We start from the raw sequence: 27,140 nt of genomic DNA on the forward strand, positions 1-27,140 counted from the left end.
AGAGATGAGAGCCATTGGAATAAGGGAGAAAGAGCTCTGGACTCGCTGCACCTTTGAGGAATGGCTCTTCCACCCTCGGGCAATCTCTTTTCCTCTGTGGAGATTTATAGGCCCTACGGGAAGGGAGACAGCTCCCACTGCCTGTTTCTGGCTGCTGGGGCATCAGAATCAGTGAGTTTTCATGTCTGAACCTCCCTCACTTGCTTTATGTAAGAAAGGGAATAAGGAGAACAGAGAAGTGTCTGTGACAAGCTTTAGGTTTTGTTTTTGTCTTCTGGAAATGTTTTGTGACGGGTCAAATTACCACACATATATGATATGTGCATATGTTTATGTGTGTGCATATTTCTCTTTTTCTGATTCTAAATGTAATGCGTGCTCATTAGAGAACCTCTGGAAAATACAAAAGCCAAAAGTCAAAAACAGGAATCACCGATAAGACCATTACCCAGAGACCATTGCTCTGCCTTTGGGTTTATTACGTTTCCTTTCATTCATTTACAATATGTATGTCATTCAAATACACAAACATAATAGAATTTGTTAAATTTGTATTATATTTTAGAAGTTTTATATCATATTTCTTGTATTTATTGTTGACATTTTCCTATGTGATTAAATGCTCTTTGAAAACATTTTAGTTACATACAGCGGAATTAACTCTTTTTGAGTCCTGAGTGTTGGCAAATGCACACATTGGGTCACCACCACAGTCAGGATACAGAACAGTTTCTCACTCCCCAAAAATTCCCTCACACTGCCCCGTTGTAGTTACCACTCCCCCTAGTCCTAATCCCTGGCAACCACTGATCTGTTCTCCATTCCTACAGTTTTGCCTTTTCCAGAATGTTATAGAAGTTGAATAATACAGTATGTAGCCTATGGGTCTATCTTCTTTTATTAGCAGAGTGCATCTGAGTGTTACTCATGTTGCTGCATATACCAATAGCTGGTTACTTTCTATTGCTAAATATATAGAGAGTGTTGCTGAGTATTGTATAGGTGTACCACAGTTAGTTCATCCATTCACCAGTTGAAGGACATTTGGGTTAGTAAACATGACTTTTACCAGTTGAATGATATTCTATTCTACAGATATACCAAACCATATGAAGACAGTTCCCTATTATTGGACACGGTGAGTTTCTTCCCCCCTCCCCATTACATATAACCATTAAATGAACAACTTTTTTTTTAAATTAAATTATTTATTTATTTGACAGAGAGAGTGGGGGGAGGGGCAGAGGGAAAGGAAGAGGGAGAAGCAGACTCCCCTCTGAGCAGGTAGCCTGAGGCGGGGCTCAATCCCAGGACCCCAAGATCATGACTGGAGCCAAAGTCAGACATTTAACTGACCGAGCCACCCAGGTGCTCCTAAATGAACATCTTTATATGTAAATCTTTGCATGCCAATATATATGTATACATTTATATAGTGTATATATATCTTAAGCTATCAATAAGCATGCAGTGTGCCCCGCTGAGGATAAAGGAAAATACAGAAAAAATACAGAATTTAGTTCTGTTAGAATTTCCTAAAAATATTTTTTATACAGCAATAGTCTGGATCTCAATGCTTTGTACCATTATGAAATAAGAAGCTAATAACTCGCTTTAATTCTAATGCGGCAATTTTAACCTGTTCAATAGGACTAAATGAATTTCTTGTCTCTGAAATCTGGAGCATGTGTATCATTGAAAACTCCTCTCAGGACATTGTTTTCCCAGCAGGAAGCTTCATTAGACAGTGGAATCACCTGGTATGCACAGAACAAGAATGATGAATGTGCAAAGGGCAGGCTTCAGGGCTGGTGGATGGTTAGGGCTGCACAGAGGAGTTTCCAGTTACATTTGAACAGCTGAAGCCAGAGCCACTGGAATTCCTTCCTAAGAAAGGAATGATATGGCTGGCACCATGTTCTGCCCAGAGAGGTGGGACTTCTCTTTGAGTAGATGCTGCTGCCCTGCAAATCAAAAAGGAAATAAAGAAAATTTCAGTATTGGTGTCTGGCGCCTACTTTCAAAAATATGCATACACGCACACTGCAAAAAAATGAAATAGTACAGAAAGTATAAAGTGAAAAGTAAAAGTGCCTTAGACTCCCCATTCTTTTTTTTCCCTAAGATTTTATTTATTTATAAAGAGAGAGAGCAAGCATGAGTGGGGGGAGGAGGAGAGGGAGAAGCAGACTCCCTGCTGAGCGGGGATCCCAATGTGGGGCTTGATCCCAGGGTCCTGGGATCATGACCCGAGCCAAAGGCAGACGCTTCACCGACTGAGCCACCCAGGCGCTCCATAGACTCCCCATTCTTGCTTTCCACAGAGAATTATTGTTGACGGTTTGAGTTGGCTTTCGAGGAAGGACACCTATGTTTACGTTGTGCACACACCTACACACAGCTTCACACACCCTTTTACAAGCACAAATGAAATCTGCAACCTTTTTCAACATCAGATTTTGGACATATATCCTTATTGAACATATTAGTTACTTCATTCTTTCTCATGGATGAATTCTTACTGTATGGATATACCATAAAGCTAGCCAACCTCCGTACTGATGGACATTGTATCACTGGAGTTTAACTAGTAAGGAAAAACCTATCTTGACGTTAAGACACCAAGAGAGGCCTGGCCAAAAAAATGGACTCTGACCATAGCAAATAGAGTCTGACCACTGACTGGACTTTTTAAAACGGAAATTACTGAATTTTCAAAACCAATTAAAAGATACATTTTTTAAAATCATGAAACAATCTAACGTTGGCTTGGAAATTTATCCCATGGTTTTGGACTCCATTTGATTGCTGGTCACCCTTTTTTTGCTAATGATTATTGCAGCATTATTTACAATTGCCAAGTTAGAGAAACAACCTAAATGTCCATTCATAGACAAATGGATAAGGAGGATGTGGTACACACACACAAACAGACACACACAGGAATATTACACAGCCATAAAAAGGGATGAGATTTTTTTTTTTTTATCATTTGCAACAACAGAGATGGACCTAGACGGTCTTATCCTAAGTTAAATAAGTCAGACTAAGAAAGACAAATACCATATGATTCACTCATATGTAAAATCTAAAAGAAAAAAACAAATAAAAAGTGGAATCAGACCTGTAAATACAGAGAACAAACTGATGGTTGCCAGATGGGAGGGAGGATGGGCAAAATGGATGCAGGGGGTGGAAGATACAGGCTTCCAGTTAGGGCATGAAAAAGTCACAAGAAAATAAAGGCACAGCATAGGGCATATAGTCAATGATACCATAACAGACTTGGGCGCCTGGGTGGCTCAGTCATTAAGCATCTGCCTTCGGCTCAGGTCATGATCCCAGGGTCCTGGGATCGAGTCCCGCATCAGGCTCCCTGCTCAGCGGGAAGCCTGCTTTTCCCTCTCCCACTCCCCCTGCCTGTGTCCCCTCTCTCACTGTGTCTCTCTCTGTCAAATAAATAAAATCTTTAAAAAAAAAAAAAGATACTGTAATAGACTTATTTGTTAACAGATAGTAGCTACACTTGTGAGCACAGCATAATATATAAACCTGTTGAACGACTATGTTGTACACTGGAAACTAATGTAACATTGTGTGTCAACTACACTCAAATAAAAACAAAATAAAGGAGGGGCACCTGGGTGGCTCAGCCCATTAAGAGGCTGCCTTTGGTTCAGGTCATGGTCTCAAGGTCCTGGGATCCAGCCCCATGTTGGGCTCCCTGCTTAGCGGGGAGTCTGCTTCTCCCTCTACTCCTCCCCGCCCCCATGCTCTCTCTCTCTCTCTTTCTCTCTCTCAAATAAATAAATAAAATCTTAAATAAAATAAGAATCTTAAGCAGCCCACACATTTGTACTAGGGCTCCTCCTGCTGGACATTTTCTACAATTGCACTTCTGATTCAGATAATCTCAAGACTTGGTTTACTCAAAACTGATTTTTTTTTTGCTTTAAGATAATTAACGAATATAAGGTATAGTTATGCTTATTCTTTTTAAAAAGGATTTTTTAAATATTTATTTATTTATTTATTTTAGAGAGAGAGCATGGAGGTGCAGAAGGAGAGGGAGAAGAGAGCACACTCCCTCCTGAGCACGGAGCCCAACACAGGGCTCCATCTTACAACACTGAGATCATGACCTGAGCTGAAATCAAGAGTTGGACACTAACAAACTGAGCCATCCAGGCATACCTATGCTTATTCTTTTCGAAAAATAAAATATTACAGAACAAAATACAGTTATACTGAGTGTCTCCATCCTTTTCCAGTTCTCGCTCCCTTTCCTAAAAGTAATCACTTAGAGCAATTTGGAGTTCATGTCCTTAGACCTATTTCATCATTGCTGTCCATTATCATGCACAAATAGAAACATACAGTTTTGTTTTCCTTTGCTTTTCATGACTGGGTTCATGTTCTAGGCCTTTACTTGTCACATTTTAACATAAACTGCTTATATGAGGTTGTGCTTGAGGGCAGCTTTCATGCAAAGAAAAAGACACTATTTGCAATTACTTTGGCTTAAAAAAATTAATTCTAGCTATTAAACTTATAAATTCAAAAACTTTATTTCCCCATACATTTCTCTATTTATGAATCATATTTTTCTATTTAAAAACCTAGGGGGGTGCCTGGCTGGCTCAGTTGGTAGAGCATGGCTAAAAATTTAGTAAAATCTAAGTACTTATGTTATTGAAATATAACTTTCAACAAAAAAAATCCCAATCTGATATGTTTGGAATCACAGGGCTATTCCAACAGCTATTTTTATATGTTAAATTCTGTAAAATGTTGCAAATAAATTAAATACCAAAAAATGTAAGTTGTTCCTAAACTTACCACAGAACTATTAATAACATGAGTTGGACTTATATAAACAGCTGTTTGTTCCATTCTAAACCTTTGCAGATTAAAAGTCCTTTACTCCATTATCCCTAAGCAAGTGGAGCTTAGAATTCCCACTTCTGTGTCCTGGGGTGTGTTGGGGGGAGGAGGGACAACTCATTTTGGACAGAGAATTCAGACCAAGATAAGAGATTTGATGTTTCTCCTTGACCCTGACTGACAAAGTGAGTCCTTATTTTAATAACGTAAGTACTTCTGTTTTCTCATATCCTCGCCAATCCGGTAGATTATCATGGTACTGAATTTTTGGCCAAAACTAGAGCCTATAAGCCTTTAAGTTTGTTTTCTACATATTTTTCACTTGAATTGTTCATGAGAATTTTTCCATTGCTGTATGATTATTCCTACCCCTGTCCCCCACCCCAATTTTATGGAAATATAATCCATATACAATATCTACATTATATTCCATCCAGTAAATGTAATCCTTCGATGTAACCACTCACTTCTCATTGGATATCTAGGTCCATCTCCCAATGCTTACACTTTGGATTCAGTATTATAAAGAATGCTTTGATAAACATCTTTGAGCATATAGGCTGCACTCGCATTCTGAATCGTTTCTTTAGAAGAGGGTACAAGAAGTACCCTAAGGTCTGACTTAGGCCAAAGATTGTGAATATTTTTATAATTTCTGATACATATTGTCAAATTGTGCTCCCAAAGCGATTTATAAACTTGCAATAGCATCAAGCATTGAGTAATAATTTTTAAAATATTTTTTCGCTATTTTTGGCTAAGGTATGTCCAAGATGTTGAGGTGAAAATTGCACCTCATTAAATTTGTATCTCATTGTTACTAGAAAGATGAAATCATTCTCCATATTTGCCACTTGGGGATCATCTCCTGCAAATCATCCATCAATATTCTTAGCTAAGTTGTTTAAAAAAGAGATCAGTAAAATTCCTTCCAGGGCAAAGAAAGTGGAAGAAAACCTGGCAAAGAGTGAAAGAGGGTTTTCTTCTTGGGGCACCTGGGTGGCTCAGTCGTTAAGCGTCTGCCTTCGGCTCAGGTCATGATCCCGGGAGTCCTGCGATCGAGCCCCGCATCGGGCTCCCTGCTCAGCGGGAAGCCTGCTTCTCCCTCTCCCACCCCCCCTGCTTGTGTTCTCTCTCTGGCTGTGTCTTTCTCTGTCAAATAAATAAGTAAAATCTTTAAAAAAAAAAAAAAAAGAAAGAAAGAAAGAGGGTTTTCTTCTTGACATTCAGTGGAATGGGGGAAGAACTGTCATACATAAATCTTTTCAACAATCGCTGGAAGAATGCCCAAAGTAAAGAGCAGATCAGGTACTTTAAATCCCTTCCTTATCCGCTGTGCTGTGAGCCACAGTGACGTTTTGAGGCAGTGTGGTTTGGTGGGGAAAGCAAGGACTTGACACACAAACTTGGGTTCTGTTTCTGGCTCTAGCCAGTCCTGAGTGACTTCAAGAGATCACTTCACCCCTTCGGCATCACTGACGGGGATCGAGTTGCCCACCTTCCTGGCAAGAAACAAGAGGATGACTCCGGGACTGCCGGGCTGGAAGCCTGACACGCCGGAAGTCCCCGGAAAGTTTTGGCGACAGGTAGGGAGAGACACCCTCATTCACCTGACACCTCCTGCAGTACAGGAGGTAAACTGAGGCACAGGGGGCCAGGGTGGCACCACCTGCCTGTTTCAGGAATGGCCGTGTAGGGTGCCATGGGTATGATCTCTATCTGTATAAAGTTGACAGATGGCTTAAGGAGACAAGGAGTAAAATCATAAAGACCTAAGTTATGCTGTAACACTATGGATATCTACCTCTCCGGGCTTTTTGAAGTCCTCAGCTCACTGGATTGCCTACCTATTAAATCCTCTCAACAACCTTATTCTGTGCTTTCTCCACCTAAGTGAGCCATTGGTTTCCGTTTCTTGCAATCAAAATCTGGAATATATATATACAATATATATACCACCAGACCCGTCTCCAACTCCTGTAGGACATTTGTCATTCCTTTCGACTGCCTGGCCGAATTGAGACACTCTTTGTCTCAAATCCAAATGCCTCCTCAGAGTAGAAACCAATCATTTGTTCATTCACTCATTCATTTATTCATTCCTTCATTCCTAAGCACCTACCCGGTTGCAGGCTACATGCTAATCTCCTGGGACACATCCATCACTGAACAAAACAGGTAAAAGTTCTTGTCTTTCTGGGGCTTACGTTCTAACATGTGGGAGACAGGCAGTAAAGAATAAACTTATTGAGCAAAGAAGTTGGAAGACGAGAAACACTATGAAAAGGTAATATAGGACACCATGAGGGGTTTCACAGAGGCATCTACGGTGCAGGCTGTAATTTCAAATACTGAGGTCACCATAACTTCACAGAGGCGAGGTAGGAGCTAATACAGTCGGTGGGAGAGTTAGCCACACGAATAGCTAGGGGAAGGACTTCCAGGCAGAATGAACAGTGCAGGCAAAGGCCCAGGGGCAAGAACATGCCTGGCGTGTTCCAGGAGGCCACGGTGGCTGAGGCGCAGAAAGGGGAAAGGAGCAGGAAAGAAGATGGAGAGAAATGGGTCAGGGCAGGCTGTTTGGCTCTGACTCTGAGAGGGAAGCGGGACCGACTGCAGAGTTGTGAGCAGACGAGTCACAGGACTCAGTGGTTTAAGAACTACACTCTATGTGTATGTTTGGAAGTTTCCCTAATAAACAGTTAAAATAAAAGGCTGACTCTAGCATCTGGGTTGCAAAGAAGCCATGAGGGATGGGACAAACTGGAAGCAAGGAGACTCATTAGGACCCGCTCAGTATTCCAGGGGGGCGATGACCAGGCTGCTTCCAGTAGGTGACTGCATATTCCTTCCTTCTCTCTCTTTCTCTGTCTGTCTGTCTCTAATGGACTAGTTATAAACATGAACAAAATACTCTACGTAATACACACAGCACAGTGTCTGGCATGCAGCCCTGATTAATATTCTTCCCCTTGTAGATGGAAGAATGGATCCTATGGACCTTAGGGAGCACCCACCATATGCCCACCCACTGCAGCATGACAGGCTCTGCTCTGCCAACTCAGCAGGAGGTCAGCCCACTTGGGCATATGGTCTCCAAACCTGCACCGACCTAGCAGCTCAGAGAGACTGAGAAGCGCAGAAGCACAAACCTTACTCAGCAGCCAGATTATTTTAGGGCGTGGGTGTTAAATCATACTGCAGTTCATCGGCATTCTGTCAATGGTAAGGCCTTGGTTATCGGGGAAGCAAGGAGGTTGGGTCAGACATTTACTTACGAATTCAAAGCACAGTCAGGATGGGTGCTGTGGTCCACGCACTTGAAGAGCTTCACTGGTCTACGGAATGAAAAGAGAATATTTAAGGGATTATTTAAATGACTCTCACTCATCAAACATTTTATGGTGTGCCTACAAAGTACTGGGGATACAAAGTCTCTGACCTTGAAAAACACACAAACTATTTCTTTTTTTCTTTTAAAGACTTTATTTATTTATTTATTTGAGAGAGCACAAGCAGGGGGAGCGGCAGGCAGAGGGAGAAGCAGGCTTCCCACTGAGCAAGGAGCCCGATGAAGGGCTCGATCCCAGGACCCTGGGATCATGACCCAAGCCGAAGGCAGACACTTAACCAACTGAGCCACCCAGGTGCTCCCACACAAACTATTTCTTTTAAGAAATATTGGCTAGCATTTATTGAGCACTTACTATGTACCAAGAAATCTGATTATGTTTACACAGACCATGTCTTTGAATCTTCTCAACAACCAAATGGAGCGGGTATTACCATCTCCAATTTAGAGCTGAGAAAGCTATCAGAGTCACTTGTCCAAGTACACACAGTAGCCGTTGTGGAGCTGAACTTGAACCTTGCAGGCTCACACCAGAGCCCAAGCATGGAACCACTTCTGTAAGGATGGACAGGCTTGCTTGGAAAATCCTCCTGATGAGGTCTTTGGCCAGAAAGTTGGACTTGAAGCACATGGGTGATGGCGAGTGCCCAGGCTTCAGCAAAGAAGCTACCCAGTAGAGGGAGGAGATGCAGAGTCCCAGGAGGGCAGGGAAAGCAGAAGAGAGAGAGGAGCCAGGTAGCTGCGGCACACTGAGCACTAAGGAGGAGGCAGGTCAACAGTCGCTTTCTCCTGGCCAGGTGCTGGAAGGGACTTTGGAAAAACAGGAAATGCGTTGTTCGCTTTACTGCTCCCCAGGACTTGCCTACTCTCCGGTAGAGTCTATACTACGCAGATATTCGTTATGAGAATAGTTTGTTGTTGCTGTTTTCTGCCCCTGACCCCCAAAGTCATTGAGTTCATGGAGTCTGGCTCAGTACAGAGCTCACAGAAATCAACCAGGAGGCAAGAAAGGCTCTGAAAAGATAAGAGCTGGCCAAAATGTGCAAGAATCTTGGAGAGAACTGACAGCCACAGGACAGAGGACCATGTCACTTGAATTGTGTGGGGCAAGAGGTTGTTAGGGGAGGAGGTTGGTGTGTTAACCTTGGTCCCTCTCCCATGGTAAACCTTTCCTTATCTCCTCTGCACTCCCAGGAACAATACAAAATCCCAGCTGAACACCGGCGCCCAATGGGCAGTAAAGAAGTGGGAGAAGGAGAGCTGAGCCGGGCTTGCAAGGGAAGAGCCCCGAAGGGCAGTGCAGGTGGGGACAACACTAGAGCAAGTGAAAGCAGGCTGAGTCCCCTAGGACAGCCATGAGTGGGGAAGGACACCTTGAGCTCTGGCTTGGGTCACCACACGTGGCCTGACGACTTACAAAGATAGCCTCCTCAAGGGAGTTCCTGGGCCAAAGTAAAGTGATCCTAAATGTGGAATTTTTAGGCACAATTTTCTCCATCATTGAGCTGCTTTAGCAAAGACCTGCCTTTTAAGGCAAATTTATGAAAATCTGGTGCTTTCTTGTTGTGATGAGCATCGGGTGTTGTACTGAAATGTGGAATCACTATACTGTTCGCCTCAAACTAATATTGCACTGTATGTTAACTAACTGGAATTTGAATAAAGTCTTAAAAAATAAAATATAACCTGGTGCTTTAAGAAAGGAAGGGTCCTAGAGTAGAAAGAAAAGAGCACCCTTCAAAGTCATACAATGCTGGATTCAAAACTCAGCTCTGTCACTGAGTGGTGACCTTGGAAAACTTATTTAATCTCTCTGACCCTTAATTTACCCATCTACAGAAAAGGAATATTTATATAAAGCTTAATAACAGACACAAGGAATCTAAGACAAGTCTAGAGAGAGGTTAGTGTTGTGGGCAGGCAGGAAGGCTGAAAGGGAGGATGAGGGGAGACTCTGAGCTGCTGGTTATGTTGTTGTGTGTTGAACTTGGGAAAATTCATCCAACTGTGTACTTATGGTTGGTGCATTTTCCTGTACATGGTCTATAGTTTCCAAAAACAGTATTTGGTTTGTCTTTTTTTTTTTTTTAAGATTTTTATTTATTTATTTGACAGAGAGAGAGAGAATACAAGCAGGGGGAGTGGGAGAGGGAGAAGCAGGCTTCCTGTGGAGCAGGGAGCCCGATGTGGGACTCGATCCCAGGACCCTGAGATCGTGGCCTGAGCCGAAGGCAAACACTTAACCAACTGAGCCACCCAGGCGCCTGCTTTGTTTTATTTTTAATAGAGGGTGGTAACACCTCACTTTTGAGCTTCCTGGGAGCATTAACAGTAACAGAGCATTACACTGGTACAACATCAAGCTGTGGAAAACAGCTTCGAGGGGCTTTGTCTGGCAAAACGGGGGAGCAACCCATATTTCCAGTGGGCTTTGCTCAGCTGGGAGGATTATCCAGCCCACAGAGCTCATGAGAAGGCATAGTGCGGCAGAGCCAGCTGGATGGTCATGGGGGCTGCACAAGACTGCAGATGGAACTTCCACTCTGCTGTACCCACGAATTTTCACGAAGGTGACCAAGTCCTTGCAATGTTGTACCTCCACCCTGAGGAACCAAGCAGGGCTGCAGACTTAGGCATTGAGGCGGAGAAAAGCAGGAAGCAGCAAGGTAAGGAGTTCCCAGTGCAGGGGAGGGTTTTCAATGGTACTTAGGGATTCAGCCTAACTTATCTAAATTTCCAAGAATCAGGGGCACTGGGGTGGCTGAGGGTGTGACTCTTGGTTTCAGCTCAGGTGGTGATCTCAGGGTCATGAGATGGAGCCCAGCGTGGAGCTCCTCACTCAGCATGGAGTCTGCTTGAGATTCTCCGTCTCCTTCTGCCCCTCGCCCCCACTTGCACACATGCGCGCTCTCTCTCCAAAATAAATAAAATCTTAAATTTCCAAGAATCAGGAAAGCCTGCAGGTAACACCTGATTATAAGTACATAAAGTACTTAGCCCAAAATGTGCTCCATCAATGGTAGCTGGTATTATTTTCCTATTGGTCTACTGTTAAGATGCATTTCTCTGTGAGAATCTCAAACAAACACACCCTAGCACCTATCTTGGGCAAGGATCCGTGGCATCCAAAGATGCAGGGACCACAGTGCCTGTTTCCACGTTACTCATCTGCCAGAAGCAAGGGAGGGGAAGCAGGACATGCACAAATGAAAAAGGGTTTCTATTTGTCTTTGTAGCATCTTTTAAAGAGGACTCTGGACAAAAGTTAGGTGGGACCCAGGCAGAGCCCTGGCCAGAAGGGACTCCCAGCCCTCACACCCAGTGACAGCCCAGAAGGCACAATCCTGTGGCCCTTAGAGCTGATCCTAGCAGAACACATTCAACAGCTCCGTGCCCTCCAAAATCACTGCTCCACCTTTGAAATTGCACACTGATTATGATATACCACCTACAGGTGATCGTTAATATAGCTGTACTGAAAACCCATTTTCTTCAGTCTCTCTTCCAGGATTTTCACAGTGCCTTCTCCACAGGACTCCCTAAAATATAAAAACATAAATATAATTAAAGGAGGAGGAAAAAAGGAAGCTGTTTCGGGGTGCATTAAAATTTCCCACGGCCACGTGCTTCTCGGGTTATTCTCCTCTCTGAGGAAATACCCGAAAGTAACCCCAAAACTGCCGCTTGTGGGGAACCCGCGGTACCCCAGGAGACCGTGCGCTGAGCTCCAAAATTTGCGGGTCCAGCGCACTGGGAGGGCCTGGGCTGGCGCATGCGCAGTGCGCCGCCCCCGCCCCCCGCAACGCACCTCAGTGATGCGCCCCAGGCCCGCACAGTGCTGCCAACGTGCTCACCCTACAGTGTGTGTCAGGTTAGGCTTTAAATGAAAACAAGAACATACAAGTCAAAAATTAGCAAAAAATGCAAATAAACACAAGGAAAAAGAAATCACCCCAATCGCTTATCACTAGGGCCAAGTGCTGCTAACATTTTGGTGTATATCCTTCTAAACGTTTGAAATACATTCATTCCCACGAGACTTTTAAACTATAATAGGCTTCTGCTGTCCGATGCATTTCGTATTCTGCTTTGGCACAAGTGTACTTCTATATACGTCTCTGCCGTTATTTTTAAATTCCTGCATGGTCTCCCTTACATAATCAGAACATGATTCATAAAACCCGTCCCCTCTTGTTGATGATCAAGTTTGATTCCTATATTTTGATGTCACACTAAAACTAACCTTGTTGGAGCTTCATTTTCAAACACATCCTTTAATTCTTTGTTTCCTTAGCATAAATTCCTGGAAGTAGGTTTTTGGCACTAAGGTTTTGAATGCAATTTAAGGCTCCTTGATAGCGTCAAAGCACAAAAATTCAACTGAGTAAATCTGAAAATCTAACTGGCTTTATTCAACGATTCAGGAATAGACCGGCATCCCTTCTAGTAAACAGGCAAGCGCTCTGAGAAGTCTTTGCAAATGTAAGGCTTTGTATCCTTAGGAGGGTGTGACAAGGAAGTTATTAGCAAAAGAAAAGAAAGGATTATTTCAGGCCAGGTCATCTTCTCTTTGGGGGGAAGGGAGAGGCAAGGATTTAGTGTGCCGATGACCTCACTGTGGCTGATCAGGAAATTTCAGATTGACTGTTGAAAGGTCACATTTCTGGGAGAGGTTGAAACTTGGTTTGCTATTGTGGGGAGAACTGACTCCATTTGGGACCCACTGTTACTTTTTTGTTGTTATGGAAGTAGATTTGATACACAAGGTTACATTATTAATTGGGCCTGTTGTTTCTTTTCCAACAAGAGGCAGTGCCAAATTGCACCCTCGGCTGCCCACCCCATTACCGTGTGAGCGTTCATTTCCCCACACTCTCCTCCACTGGGAGTCCTGCCCTCCTGTGGCCATAATTCAGCAGGGGCAAACAGCACGGATACAATACCGCCAGCTACGGCAAGTAGGCATGGCATTCATATCACCGGCAGCCGTGCCTCGGTTTACCCGGAATGAAAAGAGAAACAGCCTCCCCACTGTAACACTAATAGAGAGGAAGTACACAGAGTGGAAATGAGTGACTGGAGGAAGTTTCCACAAATGAAATGGAATTCTAGGCATTACAGGACTGATGAGGGCAAGGGGTTAAGTGACATCATGTTTTAGAACCTAGCCAAAATCTGGGATGAAGTCCTTCTCCAGGACAAGCTCACGACTGAGGATTTTTAGAAAGCAGTGATATGGAGGTTTCAGGACATGTGGATATATAGAGGTCAATGGATTATTTTACTATTTTTTTTTTATAATGGCAGCTAAAACAATGCTAACCACAATCAGGTATCAGCCATATTGTTTTTAGCTCTTTGTCTATAAGTTGTTTTTTTTTTTTTTTTCCCCTAAAATCTGAGCAGTTCAAGACCCTCACTTCCTTAGCTCATGATTCGTAACTCCCCTCTGGCACTAACGTACAACCACATGCTCTGGGCCCTTTTATCAACTTGCCTGTAGCAGAAGTGTTGGTCTAAGATAACATTGAATTGCAATTTCCTTATCTCACTAAAGATAGGTTCAAAGGGCAAGCTGTCTCTGGTAGAAACGTTAAAACAACAAGCACGCACAATTTCTAGACAAAGAGCAAATTCCCACAGAAATAAGAAAAATAATATACACTGTTTTTTATGCAACATAAGTATAATTTGTCTTCCGGGAAGAGAAATGCAGATCCTGGTATTACTATGTAGTAAGTCATTTGCAAATTTAATCTCTTGTTTAAGAGACAGGAAAAAATAATCCCTCATTATATGGTGAGTCTTAGAGGACTCTAGGGGCCTGAAATGGGGAAGTTGCAAAGATTCTCCCAGAACACACTCATTGGGGTTGGCAATACTTTTCTTTTTTTTTAATATTTTATTTATTTATTTGACAGAGAGAGAGACAGTGAGAGAGGGAACACAAGCAGGGGGAGTGGGAGAGGGAGAAGCAGGCTTCCCGCCGAGCAGAGAGCCCGATGTGGGGCTCGATCCGAGGAACCTGGGATCATGACCTGAACCGAAGGCAGGCGTTTAATGACTGAGCCACCCAGGTGCCCCTGGCAATACTTTTCAACAATGCTCTGAAGAGCAAGGCCCCAGCTGGCCTCTAAAGCCTGATGTGGCTGTACCTGAACCAGGCTGGGCCTTCTTGGCTTGTCTCTGAATCATCTGGGTTTACGTTTCTTACTTCCGTCTTCAACAGCAATGCTCCACACCGATGAGAAGAATGAAATAAGTCAATCAGAGAAAGACATGTATCATATTACCTCACTGATATGAGGAATTCTTAATCTCAGGAACAAACTGAGTGTTACTGGAGTGGTTGGGGGTGGGAGGGATGGGGTGGCTGGGTGATAGACATTGGGGAGGGTATGTGCTACGGTGAGCGCTGTGAATTATGCAAGACTGTTGAATCACAGATCTGTACCTCTGAAACAAATAACGCAACATATTTTAAGGAAAAAGAAAAAGAAGAAGATAGCAGGAGAGGAAGAATGAAGGGGAGTAAGTCAGAGGGGGAGACGAACCATGAGAGAGGATGGACTCTGAAAAACAAACTGAGGGTTCTAGAGGGGAGGAGGGTGGGGGGATGGGTTAGCCTGGTGATGGGTATTAAAGAGGGCACGTTCTGCATGCAGCACTGGGTGTTATGCACAAACAATGAATCATGGAACACTACATCAAAAACAAATGATGTAATATATGGTGATTAACATAACAATAAAAAAATTTAAAAAAATTAAAAAAAAGAATGAGGTCAGACTTGCATTTATACAAACTCAAGTGGTTTTCCAGAAAATATGGATTTTTTTTTAAAAGATTTTATTTATTTGACAGAGAGACAGCAAGAGAGGGAACACAAGCAGGGGGAGTGGGAGAGGGAGAAGCAGGCCTCCCGTGGAGCAGGGAGCCCGATGCGGGGCTCGATCCCAGGACCCTGGGACCATGACCTGAGCTGAAGGCCAGATGCTTAACGACTGAGCCACCCAGGTGCCCCAGAAAATATGGATCTTAACAGTTTCCTTGGCCCGTTATCTGAGACCCAGTTGTGGAAATGGTTGTTCTCTGAGAATAAAGTCTTCATTACATAGTCCTTGGGTCAATTCTGAGAACTCCTGGTGGGGGCTTTCAAACAACTGGGGGAAAAACTGGCTTTGACCCACACAAATGCAGAAGGAATTTTCCTATCCAGTGCTGCCCAGGTAGCTCAGAAAGGAACACCATTTTCCTTGGCTGAGAATAGTACTGAATAAAGGAGGTCCTCTCTCTGGGCTCAGGACTGCTTAGTGGCATTTCCAAAAAGTCAAGACTTTGTCTTTCTTTACCCATGACATTAGAAACAGAGAACACTGTTGTTTCCCCAAAAATGAAAATGTAAAACGGGCTTGATTATATCATATTCAAGAGAAGTGTGTTTGTACAATTACCATCATCAGTAATACCTTGACTTACACTTCCGGTCTTCTGATTTCATGCATAACCCAGATCTCAATTCGTGTGATTTTATCCTTCTGGAAATAGGGAATTTCAAAATCTGTAAAAAAACTGAGAAAGAGGAAAGACACTTGTTAAAAAAGATTTTTATTTATTTATTTACTGAGAGAGCACAAGCATGCAAGCAGGGGGAGGGGCAAAAGAAGAGGGAGAGAAAGAATCTCAAGTAGACTCCACGCTGAGTGGGGAGCCAGATGCTGGACTCGATCTCACGACCCTGAGATCATGACCTGAGCCGAAATCAAGAGTTGGACGCTTAGCTGACTGAGCCACCCAGGTGCCCCAACATTTCTTAAAGTCCTAAAGCAATAGGATACTTTTCCCATTTCACTGTTAGTTGATTTACACATTACTTTTGTTGGAAAGCTTTCAGGGTGTTCTGTGGGGGTATTTTTGGCTTTTATTTTTAGGTTATTTATTTCATTCATGCATTCATCAGCTATTATGACAGAGATGTATAGACATGGCTCTGACCTCCAGTCATTCAATTGTCTTTGCTTTACCTGAACTTAAAAAAGGAAGCCTTATGCTGGTGATTAAGACAGCTTTCTTAAGCTTCCATTTGAAAAAACTAAATAAACATCTTGGCGTTCTTTGTTGCATTTGTTTATGCTGGTGTTCTTACCCTTTAACAGGATAGGCTCCTGATGGCTTTGAACCATTCAGCATGACATAGATCACCCCAGAACTGTCCTTTGAATACTGTAAGAAGAAACAAGTATTTTGATTAAGTTAACACATGTCATTTTTCAGCTATGAAATGAGCAATTTTTTTTATAAATTGACATTCCTCAGTGTGAGCAAAGATGTACTAAATTTGATATTTCATACAGCTGGTAGGGAGGCAAATGGCATCTCTTGGAAAGCAGATTGCTTTGAAATGTCAAAAACTCATAGACTCTGTGATTCCATAGCTGGGAATCTACTCTAGGAAAACCATGTGAAATGATCAGTTTCCAGCATTGTATCAGCTGGAATACACTAAAGTATGCTGCCAAACAACCTCAAAATCACAGTGGCTTTAAACAACAAAGATTTATTTCATGCTCACTCTACATCTTTATCACAAGTCCACTGGGGTTTTGTCCCCTATGTCCTTGCTCTGGGACATAAGCTGATGAAGAGTCCATATCTGCAAAGTCATTGATTGTCAGGGAAGGGAGAAGGGGACAGTGCAAATCACAGACTAGTTCTGAGACATTTCCACCCGGAAATCATACACACTCCCTCTCACATCTCATTGGCAAGTCACAAGCAAGTAACGTCAACAAGGCAGGGGAATGCAAACCATGTATGCAGAAGATGAACCAGACATTTTGTAAACAGCTCCAAGGACCATCACAAGCATTGTGCACAAAGGTGTGTACTGCAGCATTGTTTGTAAGCCATCTAAAATAGTCAACAACAAAGGAATGGCAAGTAACTGATAGTACGTAAGTGTCTGAAATATTAGCCCGCCATTAATAAAACTGTGCAAAAGATTTGCAAACAGAGAGGAAGTATGTATATGTAAAGCAAAGTGCAATATTAGGAAGATAGAGCAGGTGCTCTACTATGTTAAAAATAATTCCCAGACAAAAGTCTGGGAACCTTAGTCACCCCCCAAAATTCCCAAGGAAGAGATAGGTCCAGCGAAGTTCCCAAATCTCCATTTCAGAATACTACTAGAACATACAATTTCCCTGATAAAAGATTTATACTGGAGTGAGGTGGGGGGCTGGGAAGGCAGGTGGCACTGAGAAAGCCATGACTGGACTTAGTGATGCCCAATGCCAGCGGCAGCAAAGCAACAATACACTTGAGACGTGAGTGTCATGCATGTCTCAGGGTTCCAAATAGTCAGTGCTAACGGTCATGGTCAAATCCACAAATGCCAAGGTCTGGTGACCATAATGCTGAAGGGGTTGCCTTCAGGCAACAGGCATATACATGATTAATTTTCTTATCTGTATTTTCTATTATTTGTCACTTTTTTATCCTGAGCAGCTACCACATTGGTAAGGAAAAAAAAATGAAAAAAAAAAAAAAATGCAGCAGATACAATGAGGCTATATGATGTAGTGGTTGAAAAATTTGTTGTCTGGCTCCTCCACTTATTTGCTCTGGAATAAGGCTGCTTAATAAGTTGAATAGAAAGAAAATACATAAATAAAAAAAAATAAGTCTGCTTAAGTTTCTTGATCTCTTTATGCCTCATTTTTCCTATCTGTAAAACAGGGGTCATAAGGGTCCCTGACCTCATAGGATTGTTGTAAAGATTAAATCATTTAAAATAATAATTATTGGGGTACCTGGGTGGCTCAGATGGTTAAGCATCTGCCTTCAGCTCAGGTCATGATCCCAGGGTCCTGGGATCAAGACCTACATCGGGCTCCTGGCTCAGCAGGGAGCCTGTTTCCCCCTCTCCCTCTGCCTCTCCCCCTGCTCATGCTCTCACTCTCTCTCTGTATCTCTGTGTCTCAAATGAATAAATAAAATCTTTAAAAAATAAAAAATAAATAAATAAATAAAATAAAATAATAATTATTGGGACACCTGGGTGGCTTAGTCAGTTAAGCATCCGACTCTTGGTTTCAGCTCAGGTCATGATCTCAGGGTCGTGGGATCGAGCCCTGTGCCAGGCTCCCGGTGCTCAGTACAGAGTCTGCTTGAGATTCTCACCCTCTGCCCCTGCCCCCACTTGTGTGCATGCTCTCTCTCTCTCTTTCTCTCTAAAATAAATACATTTTAAAAATCATTAAAAAATAAATAAAAATAAAACAAAATAATAATTATCAACATGTATTGAATATTCTCTGCTACAGTTCCGACCCTCTCCTCACACTCAACTACCTCTCCTTGTGCACAGACTATCCAGCACATTCTAAGGGCTCCTAATGTGCCCCTGAGTTGCAGCTATGATCCCACATTCAGGTGATGATGCCCCCATAGCCTCCATGAGGGGCTCTAGCAGCCCGGTGCTCACTGAGTGGAATATCCACTGGAAATGGAGCCAACGGGTAGTGAGCGTAAATGCGGTGCTCCCATGGGATCAGCAGGAGAGCTCAGCAATAAACAGTGCCTTCTGCCTGGTGCCGGCCCTCTGTCCTGCTCCAAACTGCAGCGTGGAGGAGGATTTAACCAGTCATCTCACTCTGATCAACAAGGGACCCAGTGGACACCCAGGGATCCAGGATGGGACAAAAAGGGACATGGACAGCCCTGAGAGGGAGCTGCTGGTGGTGGGTGGCAGGACCCTAAAGTCCACTGGCCTCCGAGTCAATACAGCTAACATTTAATAGACTGTCATCATCTCTGGTGGCAGTATTCTCTGAGGAATAGACCTTCGGTAAGGGGCCATTTCTGTGTCTCCAGTTTATCTTCCCCTCACCTGTCACCATCCACCTCCTATCACCTCCTCTATCATGAATAGCAGGCTTGGGGACATTTCTGACCCCAACAGCTGGATCTCAGGTGTCCCAAGGTCTCACATAAAACAGGGGTCACCCCATTTTACATAGCAATCAAAATCGCATTGATTCGAAATACTGAGAGCAGCCACAACATGATAGTATAGCGACTATTTAATATCCTCATCTATACCAACATTCACTGAATGTGTTTGCTTGCTGTGCTAAGTATTTAGGCTACCTAAGTCCTCACACCTTTATGGAGCAGACGGAGTGAATCATAATGTGGCAAACGTGGACACAAAGAGAGGCTCAGAGACATTAAGTCATGACCCGATGGCCCCGTCTCTGAACCCCTGTCTTATGTTCATGGGTCCCACATGTGCTAGCCTCCCAGCCGGCCTTCCCAAGCTCACCTGCACAGACGCCCTTTTCCAGAAAGAATCCACGGGTTGTTTTCACAATCTTCTGATGGAGGGCAGGACTGGTAATCAAGTCCTAAGGGGAAAATAGACAGACATTGTTTCATTTCAAACATTTTATCAGAGAAGAATTGATTTAAAACATTTGCTGACTCCACAAAATCTATTTAGCCTGTGTTTACAAGTTTGATGTTCACAGTTCTGCCTACCTGACCCACAAAGAACCCAATCTGTGATAGGAAGACAGGTGTCATTCTGCTTTGCACAAATGTGAGGAAGGCAGAGACCCAAGCAGTTGGCTGCCAACCACCAAGCGTCAGCATGTTAGCTCGGCTTTTTCTTTACTGAGGGTTCAGTGAAGTGATTTAAAAAAAAAAAAGTCGGGCGCCTGGGTGGCTCAGTCATTAAGTGTCTGCCTTCGGCTCAGGTCATGATCCCAGGGTCCTGGGATCAAGTCCCGCATCAGGCTCCTTGCTCGGCAAGAAGCCTGCTTCTTGAACCTCTCCCACTACCCCTGCTTGTGTTCCTGCTCTCACTGTCTCTCTCTCTGTCAAATAAATAAATAAAATCTTAAAAAAAAAAAGTCTTTGCTCTGTTGAGTGAAGTGCCTTCTCCAGTTAGACCCGGTCTTAGAAGTAAATACAACAAAACACCAAGACAGTGATAGTCTTTAACCAGAAAACAGAAATTTTATGACATTTAAAATATATAAAGTGTTAAAAGGTATTACATTTTATAAAAATTCTAATGACAGGGGTGCCTGGGTGGTTCAGTCGGTTAAGCGTCTGCCTTTGGCTCAGGTCATGATCTCAAGGTCCTAGGATCAAGGCCCACATCAGGCTCGCTGCTCAGTGGGGAGCCTGCTTCTCCCTCTCCCTCTGCTGCTCTCCCTGCTTGTGCTCTCTGTCTCTCTCAAATAAATAAATAAAATCTTTAATAAATAAATAAATATAAAATTAAAATTCTAATGACAGAATTCAGCAGGCATATAATGGGATTGCTCCCCCATTTACTCTATAAAAAAGGAGAAAGTACTCATTGACAAGTCCTTCCAGAGAGAACCAAACAGGGCAAAATGTGTACTTCTGAAGGGAAATATGGGGAGTTTCCATGCCCCCTCAGGGCCGATCATTCTCCCACCTTCCCAGTGTTCACCAACTCAGAGGCCCTCTGAACCCCACCCCGTAGATTTCATTAGGCAGACATGATTGAGTAAATCATGGCCTTGATGATTAACTCAATCTCCAGCCCCTCTTTCCTTCCTGGAGGACAGGGATGGGGCCAAAAGCTCACAGGCTCTAATCCGGTTTTCCTTGGTCTTTCTGGTGACCAGCCCCCATGTGAAGCTATCTAGGAACCTCCAACCACTAGTCATGTCATTATCACACAAAAGACATTCTTATTACTCTTCATATTCCCAGGGTCTTAGGAGCTGTGTGTCAGGACCTGGGGACAACAACCGAATATTTGTGATTATACCATACTCTCCCTTCCTTCACATTCTTTTTCTCACACTCCACACATCCGTGCTGCAGGATAATCAAACAGACTTCCCGGTCACTGTCTATTGGATGAACGGCCACGTCCATTGACCTGGACCCTGAAATTTTCCCATTTCCCTCCCAGTGAAAGCCCCGTGCCGTCTGGCCCTCCTTTATTCCTCTGGCCTCATCGCCTACTACTTTGCTCTTTACTTGCTGCTGTCCTTGCTGTTCCTTAAATATTCCAGACATACTTCCACCTCAGGGCCTTTGCACTGGCTGTTCCCGCTCTCAGGAAATTCTCTTCCTCAACTCCTTCAGATCTTTGCTCAAATAGCCGCTCAGCAAGGCTTTCTCTGGACACTAATGTAAACCTGCAACACTGTCCTCCCTCTTCCTTCCCCTTCCAGCACTTCCTACCCTCTTTCCTGTTTTGTTTCTCTCTGTAGCCCATGTAATCTTAGGGCAGACTGTTTGACTCACCTGTGTCTTGTCTTATCTCCCCATCTATAATGTAAGGATGGGGTATTATTTTCCTGTTTTATTCTCTGCTGTGTTCCCACTGCCTAGAGGCACAGAGTAGGCACTTCTAGTTGGATAAATGAATGAATGGAGGACAATACACAGAAATGACCTTAGGCTAACTTTTAAAGTGATTCCAATACCCAGGCAGGAAGAATCTCCAGTTTTCATGAAGGGAATACCTCCTCCTACCTCCTCTCCTGCTCACCCTTCAAGACTCATTGAAAACCAAGAGCTGCTGGGAAGCTTCCCAGATACCCTGGTCTAGGCTGGTGTCTGTGCTACTGCTTAGGACCTGGGCTTTCCTGCATCAGAGCACAGCATGGAAGGAAATGCCCCTCACAAAGCTATAAGCCCGCTGAGGATGGCAACTGCTCTAGCTCCAGCTCTCAGAAGGATGTGTTTGGATGCATGAGGAGAGTTTTTATTACAACCAGGCCAGCCCTTGTGACTTTCACTGTGATTTTAATCGCAAAATATCTTCTGGTACTTGGAGTGGCATTTAAGAGCACAGGCTTCAGAATTCATCTGAAGAAGATTAACTCCTGGCTCAACTCCGTCAACTGATTTAACCTCCCCAAACTTCAGTTTCCCCTTCTGGAACATGAGAATCGTGAGGCCAGGTCGGGCAGGGCTGGGAGCACGTGCTCTGGAGTCAGACAGTCTGACTCTGCCGCTTCCGAGCTGTTCACTCCTCAGGAAGTTTCTTAACCTTGCTGTGCCTCAGTTTCCTTATTTATCACAACAGAGATTAGGAGAGGACCTATCCCTTGGTGCTGCTGCAGAGATTAAATTAGTTAATATGTATCAATTATGCTTAAAGAGTACCCAGCAAAAGATAAGTGCTTTCTCTCTGTTATTGTTATCATTAATTATTATTATTACCACCTACCTCAGAGTCTTTGGGGGGAATCAAATGAGACAAATGCATAGGAAAGCATTTAGCACAAATGGCAAATGCACAGTATTGACTTAACTAGGAGCTCTTACTTTCCTTGTGATTTGTCCGGGAGTCTTACCGGAGGCATTTTCCTGTCGACACCAGCTCAGAAAATCACCAATCGTCCTGTACAGAACATTGCACAGAGGTATCAAGCGATGGGCATTCTCTGAATAGCTAGTGACAAGGAGGTGGTTGTTTTCCCAGAACAGGGACTAAGGAAAAACAAACACAAAATTAACATGAAAATGAAATCAAAGCAGATTTTTTTTTCAGCCAGGCAGTCCATATTTATTCAACTCTGACTTCTCTGACAACAACCGAACTTTCTTTTTCTTTGTCTTTGTTTATCCATTCAGAGAGTGCCATGATCTCTCCTCCCATCGTTCCAAGGGTCATGCACAGGTTAACAAAGTACTTTCTCAGTAGTAAATATATATATTTATCCCAGGATTTAAAAAGAGATCAAAGGACGTGGGTTCGAATCCTCACTCTGTCATACACTAGATGTGTGATCCTGAGCAAGGCATGTCATAGCCCTGTGCCTCAGTTTCCACATCTGGAAAATGGGGAGCTTGAACCCTTTCTCTTCTTCCACAGCTGTGTTCAGGATACATCACCACAAAAAGCACTTTGGAGAGTGTAAAATGCCTCAGAAATATGTTACTTTTGGGGGCGCCTGGGTGGCTCAGTCGTTAAGCATCTGCCTTCGGCTCGGGTCGTGGTCCCAGGGTCCTGGGATCGAGCCCCGCATCGGGCTCCCTGCCCCTGCGGGAAGCCTGCTTCTCCCTCTCCCACTCCCCCTGCTTGTGTTCCCTCTCTCGCTGTGTCTCTCTCTGTCAAATAAATAAATAAAATCTTTAAAAAAAAATGTTACTTTTATACTGTACTTTACAGTTTCCACTATAATGCTACAGTGTTTTCAGACAACGGTAAATATAAATAACAATAACCCTCCCATGATCTCATCAGACCCTCAGTGGTCCAACTGGGCTATGCCTAGACTGGAAGCTTCTCAAGGGTCGGGGCTGTTTTGTTCCCCATTGCAAGCATCCTCAAGCCTTAGCACAAGGTCCAAAATGTGGAAGTAACTATTTACTGAGTTCATCAACTAGCACCAAAATCTATGAAAGAAGAGAACAACATTTAGGGTTTCTCTTTTTACTGGCAGGAGGCAGCAAGTTGCAAAATGCAACATATCCTTAAAAATCATTATTTTCAATCTATTATATCTCTGAACCTTCCAGCTCCATTTACAAATTTAAAACAACAATGTTGAGATTTTTTCCTTTGTAAACATCAATGTTACCTGAATTCACAATGAAAAATCGGGTTAAGAATTATGTTGTCGAGAAACAAAACAAAGCAACTGACTTTCTTTAAACTCAAGGTATTGTTCTAAGCAAGCATTTTATGTAGATTTTCTCATTTGTTTTCATTTTATTAGAACTCAGAACACAGACATGTAGTTTCCTTAAAGAAACTGGTACTGAATAGACAGAACCTTCAGGTCCCTTAAAAGGAGGGATTGGTCTTCTGGGAGGATACTGAGGTTAAGGGTCTTCTGAGTCACCCAAAAGTTCAGGCCTTTGGGGCCAGTTAGGACACAAATTATTCAGAATTGGCTAGGGGCAGAGGCCCAGGGGAAAGCTGTGGCAAGGTCTTAACATAGTGATTCCCCACACAGACTTGTTGATTTAGGAAAGTTCCTTCTGCCCAGACAGGCAGGAGACCCAGAATTACCACTGAAGACAAAGATGCCTTCCCACCAGAGACCTCAGGTGAGTTTGCTGCTTGATTTTTTGGGGAGACTGCAACAGGTGCCCGCAGGGTCACAGACACCTGGCCCATGCACCATCTATCTCTATAGAGACGGAGAGGAATGTTTTACCTTGTCTCTGGGAATGGAATGTCTGGAGAGGTTAATGAAAAGGTCGTAGTCGGAGGGAAATACGAACAGGGCTCCTTGTCCAGCACCACTTTAAAGGCTTCCCAGATAGCTGTGCAGTTCTTGTCCCTATGCAGCAGCACACATTAAAAAAAGAAAAACAAACCACATCATGAGATGTTGTGAATTACTGCCATTTCTCTCTAAGTACTCCAACAGCTTTCCACACAATTTTGCCATTTATCAACTCTGCAGAACGAGGCACAAAAAGGACAGCAAATTCTCCTGTCTCGTGCATCAACCCCCATTTAGAAGAGGAGAAGAAAAAAACCTAGGTGATGGATTTGGAAATCTGACAGTGGAAATGGCTCTCAGATGGTACGACACACATTTTTCAGAGCTAAGGAAGAGAGTCTTGTCCCGGGCTCCCAGAGATGAGCAGGAAAGGCACTTTCCTGGAGGATGACAATTCCAATAAACCAGGCAGGCTCCCGACTCCAGGGGCCTCTCCATTGAGACTTAAGGTCCACTTTCCCTGGGGCCATGTGTGGTCAGGCCAGTGGACGAGACCTTGTAAAACCAGGAATGAGAGCTGGGTGTTGAGAAAAGCTGTTTCGCCTCCTGCGAATGTTAGTTAGGGCTAAGGTTATCAGGGACCACAGTGAGAAGTTAAAAGGTATACACTCTCTTGTTCTCCAGCACGTTCATTTGTCAGCTTCACAGGTTCTGTAGAACTGCCCTGTTCCTGGGAAATGCCCACAGTTACTCAAGAGGGCAGCAGACGTTCTTGGGAAATTATGGAGTTAAGCAAACCCCTTGAATGCCATGCTCAAAAGATTATAAAAGTTCTACTAAGTTCCCGTGGCCAGCTTCTTATTTGTAGGGACCAACTGACCCAAATGTTGCTGGCTGGCAACCTGAAGCCACCTTTTGTGTTAGAGGAGTCAGTGCTTTAAGAACTATCTCCCTGGAGGCGCCTGGGTGGCTCAGTCGGTTAAGCGGCTGCCTTCAGCTAAGGTCATGATCCCAGGGTCCTGGGATCAAGCCCCAATGCTCGGTGGGAGGTCTGCTTCTCCCTCTCCCTCTTCCTCTGCCTCTCCCCCTGCTTGTGAACTTTTTCTCTTTCTCTGTCAAACAAATAAATAAAATCTTAAAAAAAAAAGAACTATCTCCCTGTCTCCGTACTTGCTGAAAGTAGTAAAAACCATTTGCTCATGCCAAAAGATTTGGGCTGATCTATTCGCTGACGCAGCTCACGCTGTCACTCTTTGCGTTAGGTGACACTGAGGCAGACAGGATGCCCTCCGGTGACAGCCACAACTCTTCAAGTCCATCCTAGCTTTCCAAAAACATTTCCCAAGGCATTTGTAACTGTTTATTTCTTGTGTGGGGCAGTGGGTAATATGGGTGTTCCTTATATTATTCTCTGCTCTTTTTATTTGTCTGAAATGAATCAGAAAGGAAAAAAACTGGCACAAGAAAAAAACATTATGAAAACAGAAAAAGTAGGTCCAAAGAAGGAACAAAAATTAGTTAAGAAGCACTGTGCTGGTAAGAGAGACTCAAACTCATAAAGTCCTCTAGGTTTCAGAGGATCTGAAATTTGAATTCCGGAAGTCCCTGGATTCACAAATTTCCAGGTCAGCCTTCCCGGGTCTGACCATTCTGGCTAAGCATATACTTGCTGGCTGTCATCCAAACTCACCTCTACGTACTCCTTGCCTCTAGGTTGACGGCCCACAGCCTCCTTCACTTACACACACACACACACTCTCCTCACCCCTAGACTTCTCACCCTCTGCACTTGGGTCCCGGGACCTTTAGAAGCCCCATCTTCCCCCGCGCACACCTCTCGGGTCGAGATCCTCCACTCCCTCCAACCCCTACCCTTTAGTCTCCATCTGCCCCTCCCGACACCCTCCTCCCTTCTAGACCTCCCCGCTTCCCCCGCCCAGCTCACCGCTGGTCTGGATTCAGGAGGGCGACGTACTCCGCGCATCGGCCCAGGATGATGCTCTGTTGATGTGGTGTGGTGCCCTCCCCGCGCCACCGGGCGCCCCCAGCGCCGGCAGCGCCCGCGACCAGCTGCAGCAGGAGCAGCGGCGAGGGCGTGAGCCCCTGGGCTGTCATCGCTGGCGACTTTGTCCCTCCAGCTCCGTGCCTTCTGACTCCCTTCTCATCCCGCACTAAGGTGACTCCCTCCAGAGGCGCAGCGCAGTCCTGCACTCCAACAACACCCCCTGGCTTTCTGCCTCTGCGAGCTGCTTCAGTTCCAAGATTGGGACTTCACTGGCGATAAGATTCTGGCTCTTGGCTTTTTGTTGTTGTTGTTAAGATTTTATTTTTAAGTAATCTCTGTAGAGATTACTTGGGTGTACCAAGGTGGGGCTCGAATTTACAACCCGGAGATCAACAGGTCCTGTGAACCAAGGACTGAGATGTTTTTGTTTTTGTTCTGATTGAAGTATAATTAACACACAGTGTTGTACGAGTTTCAGGTGTACAACGTAGTGGTTGGACAGTTCTATACGTTACTCAATGCTCACCACACGTCACCATAGGTTATTATATTGACTATGTTCCCTATGCTGTACTTTTCATCTCCGTTGCTTATTTTATAACATTTCTTTTATGTACCTTTTAATCCTCTTCAGTTATCTCACCCATCCCCCACCCACCTACACACGGCAACCACCAGTTTGACAAACTAACAAACAAAAAACCTAGCTCTTGGGCGCCTG

General features: G+C 43.9%; 1 protein-coding gene across 1 annotated transcript; it reads right to left on the reverse strand.

Annotated features, from left to right (window-relative positions):
• Positions 1 to 1,721: 1,721 nt before the first annotated feature.
• On the reverse strand, positions 1,722 to 26,529 carry BST1 (bone marrow stromal cell antigen 1). The gene is given in 12 exon segments (XM_028089978.2): positions 1,722 to 1,875; positions 1,877 to 1,964; positions 8,163 to 8,222; positions 11,689 to 11,775; positions 15,716 to 15,808; positions 16,383 to 16,459; positions 19,563 to 19,594; positions 19,597 to 19,644; positions 22,591 to 22,726; positions 24,403 to 24,467; positions 24,470 to 24,528; positions 26,360 to 26,529. Coding segments are annotated over 12 exon segments (945 nt in total). The 3' UTR covers positions 1,722 to 1,845.
• Between the last annotated feature and the right edge of the window lie 611 nt (positions 26,530 to 27,140).

This window comes from Eumetopias jubatus, unplaced genomic scaffold, assembly GCF_037043125.1.
Source record: "Eumetopias jubatus isolate StellerSeaLion01/CBP00866 unplaced genomic scaffold, mEumJub1_p1.0 scaffold_2, whole genome shotgun sequence".
Lineage (NCBI taxonomy): Eukaryota > Metazoa > Chordata > Mammalia > Carnivora > Otariidae > Eumetopias > Eumetopias jubatus.